The following is a 23,898-nucleotide window of genomic DNA, read 5'->3' as shown; positions in this document are numbered from 1 at the left end:
TACTACAAAAACCAGCAATGGCATCCTCATATTGCTTCAGCTACTAAGTTGTTAACACATATTGAAAGGCAGTGACATGAAATGAATTTGTAATTCCTGTTCTGTTAAATAGTACCAGTGCATTCAGCATCTAGCTTTGCTTACAAACCAGAGACTCAAGAAATCCTTTCACTGGCAAATGGATAAACAGGTGTTTGATCTTTAAATCCTTATCTTCCAAGTTACACTACTTTTTCAATAAACATGTAGGAAAACAATAGCCAAAGAAAAAAACTCAACATAGCATAACAGCATTGCTGTGCATGCCTAAGAAAATTCTCAGAAAAAGAACAAAGGATCTCTTCTCCCAAACGTACTTCATAAGTACAAATCCTACAAGAACTCATGCCTGCATCTAATTTTATATACCACTGCAGTCACAGACCTCTGGCTCTGAATCTCAGTGTAGTATAACACTGATTCTTCCTATTTCATGTAGTTGAACATAACACTAGAAAGCTCTGGTCATTAACTCACACAAGCCATAACAGAGTCTTCGGCCTTTACCAAGTACTGATTGGTACCTGAGCATTCATGTACAACTTCAGTAATTTCTATGAAATCCCACACAGTTTGTAAGGTTCAATTCATATGCAACTCACCAGAGAAAGTATTAAATTAAAAAAAAAAGAGAAAAAATCACTAAACAGATTTTTCAAAGTTGCCCATTAGGAAATGGAAATGCCATATTGACAGGAAATTGCAAGAATCTAATGAGTTTCATGTGAATCCAAAGAGAATGAAAGCTATATATCTAACTCGAATTCTAGAGACAATAATGCAAAGAACAATCTTAGTTAAACAGAAGAAAATTTTAATCAAGAGTCAGAACTCTCAATGTTACCAGTGCATTTGAAAACAATCTACCTTGAATATAGACAGACTCCAGTATTCCCTTCTACATAGCCAGAAGAGACAGGTGCTCTTTTTCCATTTTTCCCATGTTTGATCAATTTAATAATTGTAGTATGACCAGGCTAAAAACACTTGAGCAAACTTCACCAGAGAACTAAGCTACAGCAATTCTTTTACTTCTGATGTCTACAGTGTTTCAGAAGATATGCATTCACAAATCAGTGACTAAATTCTCAATGCTATTTGAAACTAAAGAAACATATTTATAAATAATTTATAGAAACAAAATAAAAACTGAAGTGGCTAAGGTGGGTTTTTTGGGGGGACAAAAGGAGGAGACAGCAGGGGCGGACCAAAACCAAGCTTAAGAATTGTAATCAAAACTTACCATTTGAGCTCGTAGATACATTTGAGCCTGGCTTGCACTCAGGGTTGGAGAGGTGCTCCCCAGCAACATAGTCTGTTGGGTAATACTGCTGCTGGTGGTGTTGGAGGTCTGTGAACGGCTTATTATCTGTGCAGGTGTAGGAGAGGTGGAGAGGTTAATCTAAGGAAACAAAAATATTGCTTCTGTCATGGACATTCATCCATCCTAGGGTCTAAAGCCAGAAAGCCTTTGACAAAAATGGCAGGGGCAGTTGAAATCTCTGAACTGTAAAGATATCAAAAATATATTGAGCCAATCATCGCAAAACTGGATTCTGGCAAGATTGTACATTTTCATTCTTAAACTGCAAGCAACTGTTTAGCAGTAAATAATAATAAGCAATTATGAGTATACACAATGATATTATGAAGTCTGAAAAATACACCTCAGAAATATACATTCACAGAATATGTAGCATGAGCTTGCAATATTTTAAGAACACCTGAATTTCTATATTTAAGTATCTTTAAATGTTTATATTATCTGACTGGACTGATATCTTCTGTTATGCTTGTTATGCAACCTGATCAGGACACTTCTTTGTGCTGCCATATAGGGACTTTAATCCTCATTCTACATATGCACATTTAAAAATGACTGGAAACTAAAACTTTCTAGAATCTCATATGAAATGCTCCTGAACAATTGCTCTTTAGCATTTTCTCAAACAAAAGCTGTTGTGGTTTTGGTTGGGTTTTTTCCTTTTTCTTTTTCGAACCAGTCTAACAGAGTTAAGTGCCCAGCTCTTTTTCACCACTTACTCAAAAGATTTCCTTGAAAAACCCCAGCCCAATTATTATGTTAGTTTAACATCAGACATCTTTAAAGACTTTCCCTCCTAAATTTAATGAATTATTTTACTTCTAACAACTGTAAGCCAAAGCAATGCTATGAGAGCTTAAAAAAATATACAGTTAAATTACTGAAGCTATGCACTGAAGTCATGAACAGCTTGAGGGCATGATTAATAAGCAGGATGTCTGTAGGACTAACAAAGTCCTACTCAAGACAACTGTAGAACTGTACATAAGAGACTGTGCAAATTACATGTCTGAAGATGCCGCTTAAAGAAATACAGCATGAACTGAACACAGAGCTGCTAATAACTGAAACCTGAGCACATGCCTATAAGATGGATAAAGCAATTGAAAGGGCATAAAAGATGCATGATAGAAGATGATAATCAATAAAAGAATGAATGCTACAAACATTTAATCAGTTTCATATATATATATATGTGAGCATTGATGTGGATTCTTTAGATTTGGTACTCTTTAATCACTGATACACACAGTTACGATTTTAACCTGTAATGGTGCCCTGAATAAAGAAACTAACGTGAAAAATCCAATAAGAAATCATGTAAGAGATGAAAGCTCAGGGAGTGACTCCTGCAGCGGTCTGAACAGTCACTAGCGCTTGTGGAGTGAGCAGCTGCCCCTCACAGCACCAAGAGTGGGCTGGGACCAGGGAAGCCTCCAACGCTGGCCAGCAATGATAGCGGCTGGCAGCATGCATCAGGATGACTGGCGGATGCTGGAAGTGCAGCCAACACTTACTACAGAGTCGTCATACTTCTATTTACTGTTTCTGTAATACTAATTTTAACCACACAAATTTAAATACTAAAATCTTTTCTGTTTTTCCAAGTAGTGATATAATAACCAAGAGGGGTTGAGAATGGATGGAGGGCTTGTTCAGTTACGTACCGAGGTCTGCGACATGCTTGACTGCTGAGTGACACTCCCAGTGGGGGAAGTACATTGCCTCCCACCTGACAGGCTTGCCTAAATAGCAAGAATATGTGTCAAATATTGAAATCAAAAAGTGTTTAAGTGATGTTCATATTATTGCATAAACCATCAGAAACATCCCTCTCTACCATTACCTTTTCTCTGAGTTAACAGTAAAATGCTTTTACTCAGTGGAATTAGTTTTCAGCAAAGTGCACTCTGCACTATGGAATGCTATCTGCAAGCTGCTAAATGCCTTGAATTCCTACCCAATTTCAGGCACTCAGATTCTTGCAGATCAAGAATTGAACAAAAACTATCAGAGGTAAAGTCTATCAAACTGTTAATGATGGAGCTAACTGGTCAGCTCACTACCTATGGTGCTCAGAACTTAAAATGTGACATCATTAAAAACTGTCATTATTAAAACTCACATCATAATTTTTATTATGGTTAGAATCCCCTAAAAATAAAACAAACTTTATAAATCCTGTAAAGAACACCCTCATATTCTAGAATGATAATTTATGTATGCACAGATCTTCTAGAATGATAATTTATGTATGCACAGATCTAGTGTCTCTAATAGTACACTATTCCAGCCCTTCAGATGAATACAGGGACAGTGATTTAGATTTCTGTATTAACAGACTGCATACCAAAACTTCTTAGCCGTCCCCAATCTCATTTTCTTTGCTCTGTCTCAGTAACTGTATATGCACACACAAATCCGTCACAAAAAAATGACAAATCAATATATTACCACAATCTAATGGAAAAGGTATAGAAGAAAAAGCCAGGAGCATAGAAGAGTCAGTCCCAGTTCTGACAAGAAACAGCTATATCCCTGAAGTCTTTAACTCCGTTTTAGCATTTCCATGTGTAAAATCATTAACAACCACCCATCTCTGCAAGATAGTATTCTCAATGCAAGGTCAACTGAGGTCAAAGGAAATCTTTCCACTGCTTGAGTTTTCAAAATGGGTCTCCTCCAGTGTTCACTAATGTTAAAAGCTGTGCTTCAGAAATGAAATGTCATTTACTTCCTACATTTCTGCACTCAGAGTTAAAACTGAATTTTGCCGTTACTTATAATGCAGCCAGATGTGTGGCAAAACACACTAAGATACCAGATGTTCATTATTTTGATTTGATTTCACTACAATGCATTGCTGTTCATTGCTTTCCCCATCAACTTTTAGAGAAAATCATGGAATGAAGATTGAAATAGTCTATTTTTAATATTTATTTTATTACTGTTTGATGATTTACATGATGCATTATAATGTATGCAATAAAGCATGGAATGGTCGCCTACTGGAGCACCTATTAACACTGGACAAAATCCTCCAAATAGTTTGGAGGAAGAGACAATTTAAAATAACAAAGTCATTAAAATATAACAGTGAATTATTGTGAGGCATTAAGCTCAGGCACTTAAGCTGTTATTACGTTTGACAATGCTCTAGAATTGTAGTCCTACTCTAGAAAGTAGTACATCATTCTTTTTCAGCAATCTTCACTCTCACCTGTGGTACAGTTGCCAGACTCTGAAATTGGGTACTGCTTAAGTGCTGCTGCTGCAAAGCAGCAGTCTGCAGCATTAGATGCTGCTGTTGGGCTGCATACATCTGCTGGAGGTACTGAGCAGCTGAGCTAGGAGGACGATGCAAGGCCTGCTGAATAACCTGTGATGAATCAGTAGGTAATTAATTACAATTACAAAGTACACACCTTGCTGACATGATGCTGAAGTTTACCTTTACGAGGAAGTAAAACCCAAAAAATGATTTGCATACCAATTATGTAATACTGAACTTGCTCCACCACTATTCTCAACCAAGTCACAGAATATAGTCAACATAAATATATTCACGTTTTCAAGGAAAGCCTGACAATCAGCTGACAATACAGCATCATTCATAACACAACATCCAAGCCTCTTAGGTTCTTGTCAACAAGTCCTACATAACATTCCACTTTTTGAAAGATCAGGATAGTGTGAGAGAGACTCAATTAACACACCCAACAGAAGGGACCATACGGAGTTTGAGGAGACCCAATTTAAAGAACAGCAAGAGGGGGCTGGATCCAAAGCAGCAGTTACACACACACACACACAGATACCTCTGGATCCCTGTAGTCAATGCTGGTCAAACAAACAGCTTTATTTTGTAAAGTCTTATGTTAACATTCCATACCCTTAGGGAATGGAGAGAAAAAAACCAAACTTTCTAGCATAGCATTTCCCCTTCCCTTATTTGGGAGGCAGGCCTGTACCCTGCACTATTCTTAAGTGGTCCGATACCCTTTGGTAAACAGTATCTTCTGAAAACCAGTAAGTCAGATATTGAGAAAGAAGACAGAAATTAAGAATTAAGAAAGTTAATCCTGTGTAAACTATCATGCAACGCCTGTATTTGAGAGCACTGTACAGGACAGGAAAGAATATCTGAGAGCCCAGTACCTGGACGGCATGCCTGTCAGAGCCGCTGTAGACAGATATCTGTGGCAGCTGTGTCCGGGAAGTGGAGGTGGTAGTGATAGTAGTCGTAGATGCAGAACATGTGGTTGTGTTTGGTTCATTCTCCATAGCTGTGCAGTGTTTGTCCAGCCTGGCAGAATTGAAATAAAAGTGGTTCACAAACAGAACGCCAGTACACACTGCTTTTAAAGGCAGAAAAATCTAAGCTTCGCTGAGATAGAATAATGGACAATTTTCAAACGGGTAAGTTTGTAGTATTTGCTATTACTTGATGGAATTTGTTGAGAGATGTGGTTATAATCTTCTAAGATCCATCAAGAGTAGCAATAGGTGCCCAATTTAGGAATACGTGCAAGATTTCCAGCAAGCTACACAGGAGTACTGCTGCATCCCTGTTCCCCACAGCTTAGCACAGAAACTGCTGGCTGATCGTTCTGTACATTCAGCAAAATGTTCTTGGCAAAAATCACTGGTGGCGTGCTCTATTTGGAAAGAGATGGAAAGGATGTAGAGAAAAATGTGTTTACTTTTTACAGCAATACCTCCCAAAATACAGCAACAGTCAAGGAAGAAACTACCCATTTAAGCATCTCTGACAATTCCTCCCCAGCGTTATGAGACCTCCCTCTGTGGCAGAGTACAGTCTCTCTCCCAAAATGTTGTCTTTAAAACTGAAACAAACCACATATCTCAATATATGAGGGATGTTTAGTTTCTTTTTCAGAATTAGTATTATGATTAACAGGAAATAGCATAGTTGCTGTTGATTGCTTTTAAAAGGATGTTAAAAAAAACAGGTGGGGAGATGATGTGTTTCCTTCTTACAATAGAGAAGGGCTCAGAAAAATAATCGAGAGCGCTGCAATGTACTAGAAATAAAGCAGCATTGCCAAGTGCTTAACAAACCGCCTATTGCATGCTGCATCAAACAGGAACATAATGAGGAGTTTCAACTCACACTGCTGAAAGCAGAATGCAGTGCTGCCAGGCTGCTACCGTCACCTCTCAAAGCAGGACTACTTTGCAAGTAGAGAACTGCACATGATGCCGTAGCTCCTGATTACTTGGAATAGCTAAACTTTGAATAGATACATGGTCACCTAAGGACCTCATGCCTATCATTGTAATGCATATCTGCATATGTTTTGCCATCAAAGAAAATTCCTGGCAATAAAGCATGCTTTAAAAGCAGAGATCCCTACTATTAGAACTGGAGAAAAAAATATGGCTTTGTTGTTAAAAATTCAGATCTGTTGTGCATTATTGATGCCATTTGTCCACCTACATTAGAGCACAAGTTAACATACATGGATTAACCACTTCAACTGCAATAAAACCAGCATCGCTTCTAAAACCACTTTACATTAATTTCACATAATGCTAATGAAAAGTACCTCAAAAAAAAGTCCTGCCTCCTCCAGAGGACATTAAAAGCACATCAAAATATTTACACCTACAACTTGTCTAGCTAGTTTTAGCAGAGAGTTATGTAACCAGCTAAATTAGCCTAAGAAAACAACATCGGATGTTTAATTTCCTTCACTCTCAGCCACGTTTTAGATGTATTATTACTGAGATGTGCAATGTATCCCACTCTAATAGCTATTCCATCAGAAGTTCACCCCATGAGAGCTGTTAATCCTTTAGCTGAAAGTGTCTCATTTTCAAAAATAATTTTGCATGGCCCAAGTTGCTCCCGCAATGGATGTACAAGGAAAGCAGGAAAGAGCTCCTAAACGTTTGTTAAGCATGGCCTGGCACATCCCCAGTCGTCCTCTAACACCTCACTTGGAGCCCATATGAGATGCTTACCTGCCACTCCTCAGTCCTACCACAACACAAACACCACGCAGTCCAGCACTAACACGCGGAAATAGTGTGCCTTCTTTCGGCTGAAGGAATAGTAAGGTGCTTCAATAGATGACACTTGATAGAAACCTCTCCTCTCTTTAAGTGAGAAGTGGAATGTTTAAGGGAGAAGAGGAAATACATAAAAGTGGTTGTTTTTAGCAAGGAAACCAAGAACCCGTTACAATTTAGCAGATGGATATTTTATGACAGAAAGCATAAAAACCATTACAGACTTAAAATCAGACTGCCTTTACAGCATTGTTTTCATTTACTTTACAACACTGTATATGCAGAGAGTACTTTTAGTTATAAAAAATCTCAGATACAATTGAAAATAATCTTCTGAAATTGTTCATTGAGCACTCAGCAATATCAAAAAGGCGAAACTCCTAACTTACTGTAAAATTAATTTTGTTAAATGTATGACAAAGACCTTACAATGATGTTGCCTGTGAGCAACTTTAACTCAAAAGAACCTCTGTAATGCAAAGTAAGTTTTAAAAAATGCACTGACCTCTGACTTTAAAAAACCACTACACATTTAAGCAACCACAAAATACAAAGCACAACAGGAAACTATATTGAAAATAAGTATTTATTCAAGTAGTAACAGTATGAGACACCACATATTTTCAAATTACACTGTGCATAATGTAAATATTCAGAAGTTTTGATCTCTTTATATTTTTTGGTCAAAGCAAATATCTAAAGTAAGTAAAAAAATACCTGCTATTCTATACCAATACCATTAAATTACCTTCACAGTGGACACGCATGTCACTACTCATGTTTTAGAAAGTTTGACTTTTGGTAAATGTCATGGTAATAACAAAAACTGCTGACAATCTGCAACCATAACTGGTATTTGAAAATAGGTTTGGGGTGGTTTTTGTTTTTTTTTTACATATACGATTTATTCTTATTCTTTCCATTCATGACCTCTCCTTACAAACGCAAGGGTACAAAACACAGAAAATACAGGAAAATTTCCTCCAAGTCTAATCCCTACAGGCATTTTTGTACATGACCAAAGGCTCCGAAATAAATCTTCTCTCTTGCCCTTTGCTCTAGGTAAGGTATAGGCCAACCCTGCCCAGACCTTGGAGTTTTGTGTTTTTGTTAAATAAAAAATAAAATAAAGGCGAGCTGGAACTATGCTCCGTGGAAATACAACCCACGCCACGCGGTGCAACTTGCCCGCGAACCAGCACGGAGCGACCCAGACCAGGGGCTGCCCGGGCGGGGCAGCCGGGGCCGCCGGCGCGCTGAGGGAGCCCCGGGGCTGCTCCGCAGGCAGCGGCAGGGCCCCTCGGCGGCCGCGGCCGGCGCTCCCCGCCGCAGGCCAGGCCCGGCGGGCTAACCCGCCCCCTCAGCCCCCCACACCGGGCCGCGGCCTCACCCAGTCCAACCCCGCCCCGCCGTCGCCACAACCGGCGGCCGCGCTCCGGCCCAGCAGCGCCGCCCCCGCCCCCCCCCCCGCGCGGCCCCGCAGGCGCCAGCCGCCGCCGGGGAGGGAGAAGAGGTGGGCGGGAGGGGAGGCACCCGCTCCCCGCGCGGGGCCGGCCGGCCCGCCGCCGGGGCGCTGTCAGGACACGGGTCCCCGCCTACGCGCCCCGCCCCGCCGCGGCCTGGCCGGGGCCTGCCGCTGCCGCTCCCCCTCCTCCGCGCGTCCCGCCGGGAGACTCGCCTCGGACAAGCCGCTCACTCCGCTTCCGCCATCTTCTCGCCTCCCTCAGGGGGAGGTGCCGCGCAGGCGTGCTGGGCGCCGCTGGCGCCGGGCACGTGACGGCCCCCGCCGCCATGTTGTCGTTGGAGCGTGGCGTCGTCCGTGAGGTGCGGCGGCGAGGCCCGGGCTGTCGGCGGCTGGGCCTGGGCGGCCCCGCGGAGCCTCCCGGGCGGCTGTCGGGTCACGGTGAGGTAGCGACTGGCTTCACATTAATGCAGGAAGGTTGTGGCGGGGAGCAGCAGCCTGCTGGGATGGGGAGTCTGGCCTCCCTCGGGGCCCACAGTGGTGTGTGGTGCTGCGTGTTTAGCTGAGCACAGCAGCAGGGACAGTTATTTTAATTTTCCTGTGGCAGTGGGGCAGTTGAGGTATATGTTGCCAGGGCCTATGGCAAATAAGTTTTGATTATTTTGTGCTTTAGCTACAGTAGGAAAACGAAGGCAGTGATATATGCTGTTTTGAGAGTGCCCTTGGGAGGTTAAGATCAGGGGAATACCTGCCTGTAGTGCTTTTACACATTAGCTGCTCAAGGACCTCAGCAGCTCCAACCAGGACACTGGTGGTGAACTTTTAACTTCTCTGAGGGATATGAAACAAAGGGTCTTTTAGCCCCGTTAGCTTAGCTTTCAGTTCCTTCCTATGAAATGCTGGTTCTGAGCCTTTCCCTGCTATGGGGAAGACCACCTCTCTCTTTGAATTGACCATAATTTATCTGAGTTGAATGAATTCCTGTCTGTAGGTGGTAGCAGCTGCTGCATATTGCCTGGCATAGATGAGCAAAGCCCAACCTCCATAAAGACAAGTAGCCACTATACTACATAGGCCTAGTTCAAATCTTACATGGGACATCTTGACAAACTCAGCACCTCACCCTCTCTTCTTCACAAAATGTCTTCCTGTGATGAAGAAATACCTTCTGTATCTTCAAATTACATAACACAGCCTGCAGGTATACTAGTCTTTTCAAATCTGCTTGTATTCTCAATTACACAGAAAGAAAGTGGCTACGTTGGACAGAAGTGCTGGATCATGACACTTTAAATAGTTGACAGAGAACCAGGTGTGTGAGTGAAAATGAAATGTTGATAACAACAATAGGAAAAAATAGTAAAATGTAGCTCAGCAATATCTCTTTCTGCAGTTAGGTTGCTGTTTCCTCACGTAATGCAGTTTGACCAACTGATAATTGGACATGGGGCGGGGGAATGCCAGATGTCGAGCAGCTAGTTGGGATAGAGAAGTACTTTGCAAAGAAAAGAGTCTTGACAAGTGTCTTACAAAACTCAAATACCTTCCAAAGCATTATAGATGAGCTTAAACTGTTGAAGAGTGAAGCAGTCACACTGACCACAGATGGACTGCCTGTGATAAGTAGTGACAATTTACCAGGTCTAATGAGGATGCCTGGTTTCTATAAAAGATCATATGATGATTAAGTAGGAGAAAATAGGAATTTTCATAGGTTAAAAAAGAAGGAGCTGTAGGGAAAATGAAGACTTATGCTGGAATACTCTTGGAGATCTGGTAGGAAATAGAAAACATGTTGGAAGTCCTGGTGCAAGATACGGGTGAGTTCAGATACAGCAAGGTACTTCCTGTTGTATGAAAAGGGTATGAGACTGTGTGGAAGCTGAGTGGAGCAAATTACTTTCTTTTGAGGGGAAAAAAAACCCCAACTGCTGCAGGAAGGTCAGGTAGCATGAAAAAAGTTCTGTACTTTGTAACCATGCCTAAGGTAAACAGCAAATAAGGCCTTAAGTTATTTTATCACTGATACGAGAAAGAGCAAGGTGTGTTGACTGGAAGTGCTGATCTGATGTAGCAGCCTGTAACTGAGCATGAAGAAGCTGAACTCCGCGCTGTTCTAACACAGACTTCCAGATGCAATGCTGATTGGAGCGTGGAGAGGTGCAGTAGAAATAAGGAATTGTTTTTACTTCTTTACAGAAGAAAACAAAGGTTCCCTATTTCTTAGGATTGCCAGAAACATCCATCTCTTCAGGAAGCGTGGGGCAATGTAAATACATGTTCTCAAAGAAGCTATTGATGTATTGTTAAATAGGCAAAGCAGAAAGCAAATATTACTTGTAGTGATAAGGCGGCTTATGATTAACAGTTTTAATAAAATACCTTTTCTTAACCATTCCCCTTTGCTCCCTTTTAGTTAAAAAGCATCCTTCCTGTTTCTTTCTTAAAAAATATCTTAGCCATTTGGTATATGGTAATTAAAGCTTCACCTGAACTGAACACACTGTCTTGTGGGCAGCGCACATTGCATGGATGCTTTAGGATTCTTACAGAAAATGTATTAGTCAATAGTTGTTGTAACAAACACATTGCCATTGCTTCTGAGCAGCTCCTGTTGCCCATCAGCTCCGCGCTGGCATGCTACTTTTGCAATGGTTTTGTGTTAAAATCCTGAATTTTCTGTGGCTCCTCTCTGGTTGGTGTGACAAAATCACTGGAGGAGTCATGGCACGAAACCGATTGCAAAGGTGCAAAGCTAGCCGCGTCCAAGACTCTCTTCCCTGGTGCGGGGATGGTAGCGATGGGTTTGGTTCTACGCAACAGCTCAGCCGGAGAGCCTGGTCCACTGCTTATAGGCACAGCAGCTGGTCTCCACCAAGTACCACTGCAGGCGTTTCTGGCTCTTTACAGGACAGTCCTATTTGCACCTAACTAAAACGACGAGTTTTCCTCCTTCGCCCCTGCCGTAAGCGCAGCTCTGCCTGTGGTGAAGCCCTGCAGAACGGGCCGCTGCCAAAACAAGCCAGGCACCTAGAACTGAAGAGAGGCAGGTTCGGCGGACCCGGCCCAGCCACCGCGGCTGCGCGGTAGGCGAGGCACCGCCGGACTGCCCGCTGCCGGCCGGTCCTGACTGCGGGGCCGCGGCGGCGCTCCCCGCCTTCCTCCCGCCGCGCCGGCGCCAGGGCCTCGCTGCCGCCCAGCAGTCCCAGCGTGCCTCGCGGTGGGCCGTACCAAGTGGCGGGGAGGGCGCGGTGCGCGCCCCCGCTCGGGGCGCGGGGAAGGGGGAAGCGGGGCAGTCAGGGTGGTTCTGGCCCTCCTGACCTGGAGCGACCCGCACCGGCGGCTTCGCTACGGGGATCTCGACTGCCTCTGCGCCACCACGGCCTCCCCCCTTCCGCTTCGGCGTGGAGTATTCCGCTCCCCAGGTGTGCGCTGGAGTCCTGCGGGGAGAGCCCACGAAGCGCGCGGGGGGGAGGGGGGACACCCGAGGCGTGGCGCCCGCCTCATCCGGGCGGCAGAGCTGCTGGCCGGCCGCTCCCGGAGCGGCTCCTCCTTCCTGCTGGGGGAGGGTCCGTGCTTCCCTCCTGCGCCCTCCCGCCCGGCTCCGCGCTCTGCCTCTGCCCCTTCCCGGTGCTCCCCCCACCCGCCGTGGTCCCGCCCGCCCCGGGCTGGCGCCGTGAGGAGGGGGCGGGGCCGCGGCGCGCTCGAGGGACGGCGGCGCGGCGCGCTCGAGGCGGCGGGGGTCGCGCAGCCGCCGCCGCCTCCGCCTCCCGCTCCGCCACCTCAGCCCTCCCCTCCCCTCCTCTCGCCCTCCCGCCGCCCCGGGCGGTGCCGCCCGCCGCAGGGGGGGATGCCGACGCAGCGGGACAGCAGCGGCAACAGCACCATGTCGGCTCCGGGCGGCGGAGGGGGTGGCCTCGGTGGGGACAGCACCCACCAGGTCCGGGTAAAAGCCTACTACAAGGGGTGAGTGAGGGTGCGGAGCCCCGGGGGCGGCAGGCACGGGAGGTGGGGCCCGGAGAGGCGGAGGCCGGCGTGAGGGGAGGCTTTCGCCAGCGCCCGCGGTACCCCGGGGCGGAGCGGCGCGGCCGGGCCCGGCGGGGGGCGGTGGGGCCGGCGCCGCGCTGCCCTGCCCGGTGCCTCGGGAACGGCGGGAGCCCGGGCTCGGGTCTGAAGGAGACTCTTCTCCGGGGGCTGGGCGGAGCGGCGGCGCTGGTGTGTTGGGGGTGCTCGCAGGGGCTCCCCTCCGGTGCCGGCATGCGGTGGTTCGGGAACAGCCCGGCTCTCCGCCGGTGACCGAGGTCAAGCACGGCTGCCTGCCTCGTCAGGGCTTGCTGCCCGTGGGTTTCTGTCAGCGGTGGTTCTTACAGTGCGGTACTTTAAACACCAGGTTTTCGGTGTGTTTACTGTAACGTTACGATCTCACGTCCTGGATACCCGCATACTTGTAGGGGAAAAGGAAAAGAAAAAGAGGGAAGGAAAAAACCCCCATAACTAGACAGCCGCGTTAACGTGGCTTTCCAGTGCTGCTCTGAACCGGGGTGAAACTCCAGGACTTGTGTTCGGAGGAGCCTCTCCGCGGCTGTCGAGGTCAGCGGGGAGCCGGTGGGCTGGGGCGGGGAGCGGGGCCGAGCTGGGCCCGCAGGGGCCGAGCAGGGCCGGGCCTCCGTCCTGCTGCGGGGGCATGGCCGGCAAACGGGGATGTACCCGAGGGGCTTCCCCTGCCCTGCTTCCCACGCACCCCGAGGCCCTGGTTGTTTACCTGCTGTCAGTCATAAGCGTGTATTCCTCCATAACACTCTACTGGGGGATATGTGCCAAAATTCATACTTAAAAAAATATGTTCAGGGTCTGGCTTTGGGCCTGGTCTCTGCGTGTTAAGTGATATCCAGGTCTAAAGGAGGAGGGCGTTTGGATGAAAACCTACTTCATCAGTTTTTAGGCTGTTTTCTAGGGAGTGAGTGACTTCTGAGGGAGTCTGTGAATGGTAACTAAGACACATTCTACTGTCAATTAGGTTTCTGCTGTAAAAAAAAAAAAAATATGCTAGAGGTCTGCACAATGACAATGTCAATGTTGCTGGTCTACTTCAATGGCTCTCCAACAATAACATATAAGGCAGAAGAAGTGTTCTGCTTTAGGTTCGCAAACCCCTTTTAAACAGTAACAGTTACAGGACCTAACCTTAAAAGTTTGAGTGCAAGGGTTGACAGTGGTTCCTTGGGCCATCAAGCTTAAGAGGAGGTGATCTAAGCAAAAAAAAAAAAAAAGTAGGTTGCGTTTTTGGATTAATATTGAACAAATAACACTCTCGACAGCTTCCTTCCAGTTACCTGGATGAAGTACCAGAAAAGATTTATTACATTTACAGTATTTACTCTCTGGTATCTCTAGCTTTATAATTTTAAGGAGTGGTATAGAAAACATGCTGAGCATTTGGTATTTGCTGCCGTGTTTGATTTCTGGCCTGTGTCTGCTTTGGGGCTTTTCTTGACAAAAGTCTATAGAAGTACCGTAGAGACTGGCACAATCTGTGGCTTTAAAGGACATGTGAAACACTGTCAAAGTAATAGTATGTGAAATTCTAGGCTCTTTGTTTTACATTCCCTTTAATCCACCATTTCTTAAAAACATGGAGATGCCCCTGGCTATCAGCTTGCAGAAGTGTTCATTTGGTCAGGCAGTGAACTAAAGTGGGAGCTGTTCTGGGTTAAAACCATTTATTTTTCTTCTGATGTGTCAGTTTTAATCTTGATCGTTTCCACATGCAATCACATGAATTCTTCCTTTAGCACAGGGAGGCTATGGTGCAAGAACAGAGAGAAGGCAGCTCAGGGTTGTGGGAGTGAGGAAGAAAACTGCTACATTGCATAGGAATGCTGGCTCGTGACACTTTAAATACTAGGTAATAATTTCACAGACACTGGAATGTTTCTTTTGAGTCTCATCTATTGACTTTTTATCTGTTAATGCAATTATCAGTTTACTTTTTAATAATGACACTGAGTCACATAGGGTGTTGGTTAGCCATTGTGAATACCAACAAACTAACAAGCTGAATGCCTTAGTCATGATTTGTTTTGAGATCTAAATAAATTATTCTCTCCACTTTCTTACAACAGAAGGTCTCATGCCCACTTCTCAGACTAGCACTGTCAAGAAGTGGGTATCAAAGCAAAACACTTTACCTGCACACACTGAAACAATTTGGAGACTGAGGATCTAAACGCTGATATCAGAGGCAGCATTTTTCCCTTTCATCAAATAAACTGTCTCAAGGTTAGAGCTGGATAAAGGATTTAATGGGAAATAGTGTTAATCAGCAAATGTTAATCTCTCTTAATTTCATTTTAATAGAGGCATTTAAATGGGCTGTAGGAGTTATTGTGAAAGTCTTGCTAGGAAAGTCTTCTTTTCAACTTCCAGAAGGATTTTCTGGTTACAGAAAAAAAACCCCAGCAACTCAGAAGCACAGATTTGTTCTTGAAATAGTTGGGAATCCGATAGTCAGGATACTCGCCTGGGGCTCGAGACGCCGCGCTTGCCGACTTGGAGTAAAGAGCCAAACCTGAATCCCCAAAACATGGCTTGGTCTGGCCAAGAGCCTAATTGCTTTTCTCAGCCAAGACAAAGACTTTCATGAAGAACTCTTTGAAGGGTCTTTGTTTCATTCAACTGTGCAGTGGTAATTCTTTATCTTAAATTCATGAAATATGTAAAACCAGGAAGGAAAATTTTCCTAAAATGAACAGAGATCATGAGAATAAGAGGATGGGAGTTCCCAGAGACTGGGGAATTAGGGCATTAGGTTGAGTTTATCCAGGTATTTCTTTCTCTCAGGTAAGCCGCGATTATCTTTCTCATAGGGCTGGTTGTTTAAAATGCTGAAAATAGTCTTATCTATTTTAAAAGAGTTACTGTAATCTGTGCAGTGTATGTAATAGAGGTTCCTGAGTGAGTGCTTAGGAATTTACTCCATTACACCAAATGTTTACATACTTTTTTGTTGATACAATAACAAAGTGTAGCAGCTTCAAACATGTGGCACTGAACAGCATCTGTAATTACAACCATTTTGGCTTTCTAATACTATTCAAAGTTTACCTTTTGTCTTATCTCATTTATTGTAGATGCTTTTTGTCAGTTCAGTACAAGAAGCTATTATATCATTAGCACATATGGGGAGGATCGTGTTGTAGCAGTAGAGAACAGGTAGGAATAATACACTGCTTGTGCACTAGGAATCCTGTAGAATTAATTTTGTTGACTTAAAAAAAAAAAAAAAAAAACAAACCCCCAAAACAAACAAAAAAACCAAACAAAAACCCCACAAACTTGAAGTACCATTTTCTGTCATGACTAGAACTGCTAGCTTGCTTTCTTTCAGTGCCTGACATAGATTTTGCACTGTGTTAACTGTGTAGGCTGTAATGTAGGTTAGACTTTTAATATAGTTAAAGGCATAGGTTACCAATGCTTTGCCCACCTTCAGTTTGATTTTGTTCAAATGAAGAATATTCCTGACAGTCCTCTCATGATACATGTTAAACTTGCTTCTTTCCTTAATTTTAATGCGTTTATGTGAGTGGAAAAAGTGGGAGGAAAAAAAGTTAAATTTTAATTGTAAAATCAAAATGTACCTCCATAAATATTTCCAGGAAACTAGTTTCTTAAGAATTTTTGAGTTCTCGCATCCTTTCTTTATATTATTCTTCGTCTTGAGCACTTTCTGATCAATTCTTCAGCTCAATGTCTTTTGTTGTCTGTTGAGGATCAAGTTCCACATAGGAGAGTGTTCAGCTTAAGAAAGCTTTGGTTTAAGCGTATGAACACATTTTCACCCCTTCTTGCTGGTTCAATGTTGATTTGATTTTCTGGTGATATATTTTTTTCCAGAAAAACAGACTGGGGGAGCAGGCGATTTGAGACCTCAGACTTCCACTGGGGAGAGATGCTTTAAATTGTTCTGAATGGCAGTGCCTGCACCTTACGGTAGTGAAACGATACTGAAGCAGCAGAATTCTCCAGGAGTCTTGTATGGGTTCATTTCAGTGAGCTATAATTAGACATTATCAAAAGCCTTAATGACTGACCCAGGTGTATGACAAATATGTGGATATGTAGATAACAAGTGATTATGTATCTGTATATTTCCACATATGTAATATGGGATAGCTATATTAAGCTGCAGGTGGAAAAATCTAAAGCAGTAGTCTTTGTTCTTACAGTGGATTGGTCTCTCACAGAAGTTGAAGCTTAGAAGTGAAAAATGAGATACAGGTATTTAATTGCCATCAACTGTTGGCAATGGGGGTTTTTTTGTTTTGTTTATTTGGTTGGTTGTGGGTGAGGTTTTTTTGTTAAAGGATGTTATGACTGTTGGATGATCTGTAAAAGAAAAGGCATGAGAAAAGCTGTTTGATTTCAGAGGAAAGGTGGGGAAGGTAGCGATGAGGTTCATGGTCTTTTAGAGATATTTAAAATCTGTTCTCTAGTGTTCATGTTTAGATCTACCATTTGCATTTCCTCGGTCATCCTGTGGTTTATCTTTTTCTAATTATTACATTTGCAGGGTATTGATTTAGGCAGGCCTGTTATTAGTATGAATAAAACGATCCTTTATTAATATTTATGGAGGATATAAATTACAACATTTGAACTGAAAGTAATTCAGGACAAGTATTCTCTTGTTTATTTCTGTGTTTCCTACTCACAGGTCTCTGATTAAGACCTATTATTATAGTACTAAAACAAATTTGAAAAAATGTGATGCTTCCATAGTAAGAGTTAATTGACACATCCAAATGTGATGGTGCAAAGGGCGTGCTTGAATCAAATTTTCTTCTAATTCCCTGTGTGTGTCAGGAGGAGACAAATACGGATATTATGCCTTAGAATAGCTTTATAACAAACACACTTATTAAAAGCAGTGCATAATCTTATCTTCATCAGAAGGAAAGGGCTATTTTCAAGAATTTATTTCCCACGTCTTAGTGAAAGAAACCATTTTGTGTATTTTTTCATGCAAGGCGGCAGGCTATGGTCCACATTAACTTTCATTTGTTCTTTAACTTAGCCTACAATTTTTTGTTTAAAATGACAAATTTCTTCTCAGTAGAGTTCAACTTCACGTCTTAGCTTGAGTGAATACAGCTTTTTCCTAATGAAGACATCATTGCTGCGATGCTAGGTACAAGAAGTGTGGAAAACACCATATAATGCAAAGGTGTGATAACAGAACCACTCTGGAAGTGAGACCTGTCTCAGTGGAAAATGTCAGTGTCATCAGTATAGTTAAAAAGGCAAAATAAAGCTTGTAGGAAGACCTGAAATCTTTCAGTTTCTGTATTCTGTAAAGCTGGCTTCACATCTGTAGGAAAAGTGTGGTAAATGTTGCTTGTAGAACCTTATTCATACTTACTTACATCTTTTTAAAAATATATTGCTATTAGCTAGGGTTCTCTGAAAGACCGATTAGTGTTTGTTATAACAGAAAGGGTAAGATCTTCCAAATATATTTAATAACTGTCTGATACATGCCCTGTTGGAGGTATTAGAGTAGTAATGTAGAGAACTTGCTTAAATTCTGAAATAATTAAACTCTTCTTTTATTTGAAAGGCAACTATTTTGCTACTTGAAGGTAGCAACAAGTAGGAAGAGGGGTTTTTTTCAGCTGGTACTAGCTTTTACTTTGTAGATACGGAGGGATTCCTGGGCTATTCAGTACATCTTAACATGGCAACTTTTTCTGTTCACTGTAGTCCAGGTAAATCTATTTTAAGTGGACTTGAATTATCAGGTTTGAAAAACTGCTGAACAGCTTGTACTAATCTTTTTTTAATCTTCAGTTTTTGCTAGAGCATCAGTGATTACTGGCTCTTGGGATTGTGGTCTGTCACCTAACTCTTCTTGCTTGTCTGACCATAGTAGTCATGTAGTCACTGCTGCCTTTAACATACCCTCTCCCATTACTGACTAGTTCAATCACAAAATAAACTGCAATAGTTGAAATGCTTAACTCCGACTTCTCGTTGCCCTTCAGAACTTAACTTTTTATTTAAGAAAATATTCCAAGGTGAATATATCTGCACTAAAATGTGAATAAATGAAGGGATGGTAAACTTTAGCACAAAATCAGTGAAGTTGCTAAGTAAGCAGTGCCTTATTTCCTTCCCTGAAAAACAGGAAATACAGGTTAAGGCTTTGCCTCCTAATACAGCCTCCTGGGTTTCTCTTTGGTTGATGCCTGTGTGTTTAACAGCAATGCACTGTGAAATCCACATCGGTTTGTAGAGACAAATGTCGGCATTGGGTTCGCAGTTTGTGCATTTTGAGAGAGGATGCAAAGGGAGAACGTTGTATTGGAGAGAACAGAGTTTGCCTTGTGGGATGGGCGCAATTGGGTGTTTCAAATGAAGCCCCATTTGCCCCAAAGTACTGTGCTGTGTCTAAATACTGGTGTCCAGATATTGTTTTGTCTTGCATTTTGTCTTGTGTGGAAAGAAGAGGAGCAGCTCCTCAACCAAATAATGTAGTAGCTTTTTGACTGCTTTATTCAGATTATTGAAGAGGTGTCATTTCACTATCCTAACCATTTACTGGAGTCTTTCCCCTAACTAAACTAACTCTGATCATGCTCATAAATCCATAAATAGGCTAGCTGTTCTTCTGGAGTGCTTAGAAATTGCTAGTTTATTTTATTCATGCTGCTGAACGTAAAGGAGCCTCAGGCAAGCATGTTTATCACATATATTCTGTGCGACTCCTGAAAGTGGTTCAGGTTCAGTGACCACAGTATATTATGTTAAGTCACCTTCTTGATACCACTCTGCCCATGCTCAAGATGATTTAAAGATGTTTAATTTCCCGCATAGGTACACTTCGGTCTGGTAGGTATGTTGATGTGAATTTTGACCAGATATAAACTTTGTTGCTTCAATTATTTTTTTCCCCCACCAAATAGCACTGGTGGCTGGCACCAACTGAAACAAATCCCAACTAGCTGAGGTTTTTATGGGAAGATTAGTCTCATAGCTGAAACATTGGGCTCATACGACATGTTTGAAGAGTCGTGTTGTAAACAGCCTTCTCTTATTTTTTTCCTCCACCTTCCTCTGAACTGTATCTCTGGAATCCTGTTTAAATGACTGCAACCCTGAGTCACCTGTTCCCCTTTAAGGCCCAGCAAATACCAGAACAATGGGTCAGCATTTTATGTTAACATATTTAAAACACCAGGTTAACTAACTCTTAATCTTAACAGAAACACCCTTTCTGCATAACAGTAAAGTAGTGAATTTTAATTCTAAGTATATGTCTCTTTGTCAGCCTTCCCTGTCATTGTGGTGAAGCATCACGGGTCTCTCTTTTAAAGGCACTTTCAATATTTGGTACATCCCCCCTAATCTGGTGGAAAACCTGTTTAATATTTTTCACTAATTTTTCATAACATCTACACAATCAAAATTTTGTTGGAGAAGGTGTATTCATTCTTAAAACATTTTGATATCTAACAAATAACTGTTAAAGAGCAGGCAAACCCAGCAATATGTTAATAATGTTCTTCAAAATTTTTGCAGCATTTAATTCTTTGGTTTCCACTGGTATAATACATCTCATTTCTGTGTGGTGAATATCTGCTGCAACTCATGTCATAGTTATTTGGGCATTTAAATCTTAATTTTTCTTAAGTAGATACCTGGAGGATTAAATGTCAAGTAGTTGGTAATAAAAATCACTTGGAGCCTGACTTTGCTATAGGAAGGGAAAGTAGGTGCTAATGGTTTACTAACATTACTTTGATATTTTTTAGGGGGCTGCAGCAGGGGTGGGTTTTATATTAGTGGTATATGGAAGGCATTAGAGCTGATGATCAAACGCTACATTGCAGTATAATTTCTCAAATTTATTTTTCTCTTGCTCAGGGACATCATGATAACATATTTTGAACCTTCCATCTCATTTGAGGGACTGTGCAATGAAGTTCGAGACATGTGCTCCTTTGACAATGAACAGCTTTTCACCATGAAATGGATTGATGAAGAAGGTAAATCGATGCTTGGTCTTATGACAAATATTTGATCAATATATTCCTCACCTGTCTATCTCTCCCCTCCCTTTCATCTTTTCCTTTCCCTCTGCCTTCATAGGATAAGCTTATAAAACATAGTATGTCTTTAGACATAAGTATGTCTTTAGAAATAGTAAATCCAACTCTAAAAATAAAGGTTATCCAGTGCCTTTGTAAGTATATATTAATGGAAAGGTCGTTGTTTCAAATGACCTAGTGTGGAGAGCTCTACTTTTTTTACTGAATAAATAAGTTAAAACTCAGTGATTATCAAAATATTAATTCAGTTAGCATTTATTAGGAAGAGAATGGAAAGTTATTCCCTTATACTGCTGAAGCAGCACGTGATTCCCCTTAAATCTGAAACCTTTGAGAGTTAAACTAACCTTAAGTGATACAAATTACAGTATTTGTCTACAATATTGATACAATTTAATATATAGTTGAGTTGTATGTGTAACCAAAATGGTTATATTTTGAGTGTTTGTATCAGCTGTTACTTTAGCACCCTATTAAAACATAACTATTAGTAAAACTTTTTTTCTAACTATTGAAAGAGAAATTACTTGTCCAAGTAGCTTTTCATCAAGGTGTAGTAGTAACAACTTCGGCTGAGAACTCCTCATCTCTAGCGCTTACATTATCCATGTTCAAGTTTACCTTGGGTGAAAAAAATTCAGAGTCTGTTCTCCCTTTTCCTTAACAGATGTAGCCCAGTTGAGCTGTATGTATACATTAGTAATTTTTTTAAAAGGTTATTTGTAGTTCTGATTTTTCTTTGTGGAATTGGTATATTCTCCACATAGGTTTTGAGCTACCAAAGAGATGTCTGAATTATGAAATAGCTGTTGAGCTATTTTAGCATGCTAAGTACTTGATGCAATACATAAAAGGCCATAATGTGCAGTGATTTGTCGGCAGTGATTAGTATTTGTATGCAGTGATCAGCATAAATGGTGCTTATAGAACTGTTTCCTCCCCTTCTTGCAGCTTTCCCAGTCAAAATTGGGTGAGTGCCAGTTTATTCAGAGCTTAAAGCTAAACATGGACCAAAGCTGATTTTTGGAAGTGCTATATGGGCAGGTGTGTTGAGGATTATGCGGTCTTGGGAATCTGAGCAGGGTTTCTTTCTTTTTTTTTTTTCTTCCTCCTTTCTTCCTCTCATCATTCCCAACTTATTTACACCAGGCAGATGCAGTAAAGTAAAATGAGTGATGTTTATGCCTGAACTTCTGTGGAGAGTTGAAGGTGTACATCATTAGTAAGCTTGCTGTTTTGTTTTATCTTGAGGAGGATAATAGACTTCTCCCTGAAGAGGGAGAGTTAGTCATAGTAATAAGTACATATCTTTTAAATGAAATATTTGTAGAAAGTTTTGTGTAGATTCAGTGGTTTACTTGAAGGAACAGTTCTGTCTCAATTTCTGGTCTTTAGAGACAGGGTTTAAAAAAGAGGAATGCTGCTGTTAGGCTAAATTTTTTTCATGTTTTCACAAGCAATCCGTGTTTGCTTTAATCATTGACTTCCAGTTTAATGTCAGTGGAGAAAAAGTTAATCTGGCAGAGGAGTGTGTTTAAAAAAAAAAAAAAAAATCCCCGTCTTTATTATGAGTAATTCTTGCATCTACAATGTGTGGCTTCTTGCCAGACCCTTGCCTCATCTCTTCCTCTCTCTCCACCACTCTTTAGTGTTTTCAGTTGGTATTCTTTCTAGACACTCATAATTTGCTTTCTTGGAAAATTCCTGTATCGCATCCTCTTCACGAAAACTGTAGTTCACTCTTTAATAGTAGCATGAGCAAATGCGTGTACAGTGGACTGGTACTTGTTGTACTACTAGCCATGCTTATTGTAGACAAGATATGGTATCTAGGCCATCTCTTCTCTACTTCCTGACTAAATTGCTTGATCAGATGTGTGACTAAACTGGATTTACCTAGTCACTAAGGTTTTTATTTGTCATATACTAAATGTCTTTTCAGCCTTTGCAAGATGCAGAGCATCGCGTACAACTACTTCTATTTCATAGAGGTAATGGCACACAAAGGCAGACCTAATATAGTTGAGTGGAATCACTTTGAAAAGTGCTCAGATGCAACTGGAAAATAGAATGAACTTGATTTGATTTTTAGACAAATTTCTATTTTACCTGTATGCGGTCAGTTTGTCTTACCTCTGTCTTCTGAAACGTCCTGTAAGATGGACACTAGCCTGATGTTTGTGTTCGGTCTCTTGTTTCTTGCTATATAACTCAAAAGTAAATATTTTCCTATGACACTTATCCCAGCTGTCTTTGGCTGCAAAATTCATACTACTCCGAACTTGTTGAAAGAGGATATCTATAAACCTTCTGTTCCTAGTTTGAAGCACGGTGTATGTTCTCAAGAGCCTCCTTTTCTTCTGCCAAAAAGAAACACAAAACTGTTTGCACAGGTGTCAGAAACAAATGAAGAAAAACTGGTTTGTTGATTCTCATAGTGAGTCAATAAATATAGTTGTTCCTTCTCCTCCCCCCGTGCTCTGCACTGTGTGAGTTTGTGCAGTGGGTAGGCAGTTTGATGTCCAGATACGCTGATTGTAGGGGGGAGGTGGAATGGTGAAAAATGACTACAACTGGCTTCAAAGACTCATTTTGAAGATTATGACATGCGGAAAAGAATGAAGACGGAATGCTGCAAATGGACAGTTTACATTTATTACTAATATTTTGGCAATAGAAAAGAATGGATACATTAGAAACAAAACAAATTAACTGGAAAAACTTTTGTAGGGTGAGTTTTAAATAGCCTCCTGCGTGCTAGGTGCATGGTTCTACTGAAAAGCCTTAGCAATGCCTGTATTAATTTTGGTATCTTGTAGTACAAAACAAAAAGATAATAGTTAATGGACTGTTGCTAGTTAGCTTTCAAACCATGGCATTGACCGAAGACTCAGAGCAGTAAAACTTTCAGATTGGATCCAGTTCAG

The 23,898-nt window shown here is 42.0% G+C and overlaps 2 protein-coding genes across 14 annotated transcripts in view; one reads left to right on the top strand and one right to left on the bottom strand.

Moving 5' to 3' along the window:
• The window catches only part of PHC3 (polyhomeotic homolog 3), a 38,940-nt gene extending 29,813 nt beyond the window's left edge, over positions 1 to 9,127 (bottom strand). For 6 of the 11 annotated variants that reach the window (XR_012043283.1, XR_012043285.1, XR_012043284.1 and 3 more), the window contains exons 1-5: positions 9,078 to 9,127; positions 5,522 to 5,669; positions 4,584 to 4,742; positions 3,031 to 3,108; positions 1,283 to 1,441 (exon numbers count right to left, since the gene is read on the bottom strand). Coding sequence is in view for 8 of the 11 variants with exons in the window: in XM_072866709.1 (XP_072722810.1) it covers positions 1,283 to 1,441; positions 3,031 to 3,108; positions 4,584 to 4,742; positions 5,522 to 5,647 (522 nt within the window). In the remaining 3 variants the exon portion in view is untranslated. Of the gene's footprint in view, positions 1 to 1,282; positions 1,442 to 3,030; positions 3,109 to 4,583; positions 4,743 to 5,521; positions 5,670 to 5,807; positions 5,934 to 6,497; positions 6,516 to 9,077 lie in introns of those variants that run through there. The other 5 variants (XM_072866712.1, XM_072866711.1, XM_072866710.1 and 2 more) reach the window with 5 other exon arrangements.
• Positions 9,128 to 12,152: 3,025 nt separating this feature from the next.
• Positions 12,153 to 23,898, top strand: part of PRKCI (protein kinase C iota) — a 30,383-nt gene continuing 18,637 nt past the window's right edge. The window contains exons 1-2 of one of the 3 annotated variants that reach the window (XM_072866975.1): positions 12,153 to 12,286; positions 20,787 to 20,908. In XM_072866975.1, coding sequence (XP_072723076.1) covers positions 20,794 to 20,908 — 115 coding nt within the window. In that variant the 5' untranslated portion in view covers positions 12,153 to 12,286; positions 20,787 to 20,793. Of the gene's footprint in view, positions 12,287 to 12,355; positions 12,828 to 14,722; positions 14,767 to 20,786; positions 20,909 to 23,898 lie in introns of those variants that run through there. The other 2 variants (XM_072866973.1, XM_072866974.1) reach the window with 2 other exon arrangements.

Source organism: Ciconia boyciana, chromosome 7 (assembly GCF_034638445.1).
Source record: "Ciconia boyciana chromosome 7, ASM3463844v1, whole genome shotgun sequence".
Taxonomy (NCBI): domain Eukaryota; kingdom Metazoa; phylum Chordata; class Aves; order Ciconiiformes; family Ciconiidae; genus Ciconia; species Ciconia boyciana.
The sequence above is the reverse complement of the archived record's forward strand: the minus strand, read 5'-3'. Positions and strand labels throughout refer to the sequence as shown.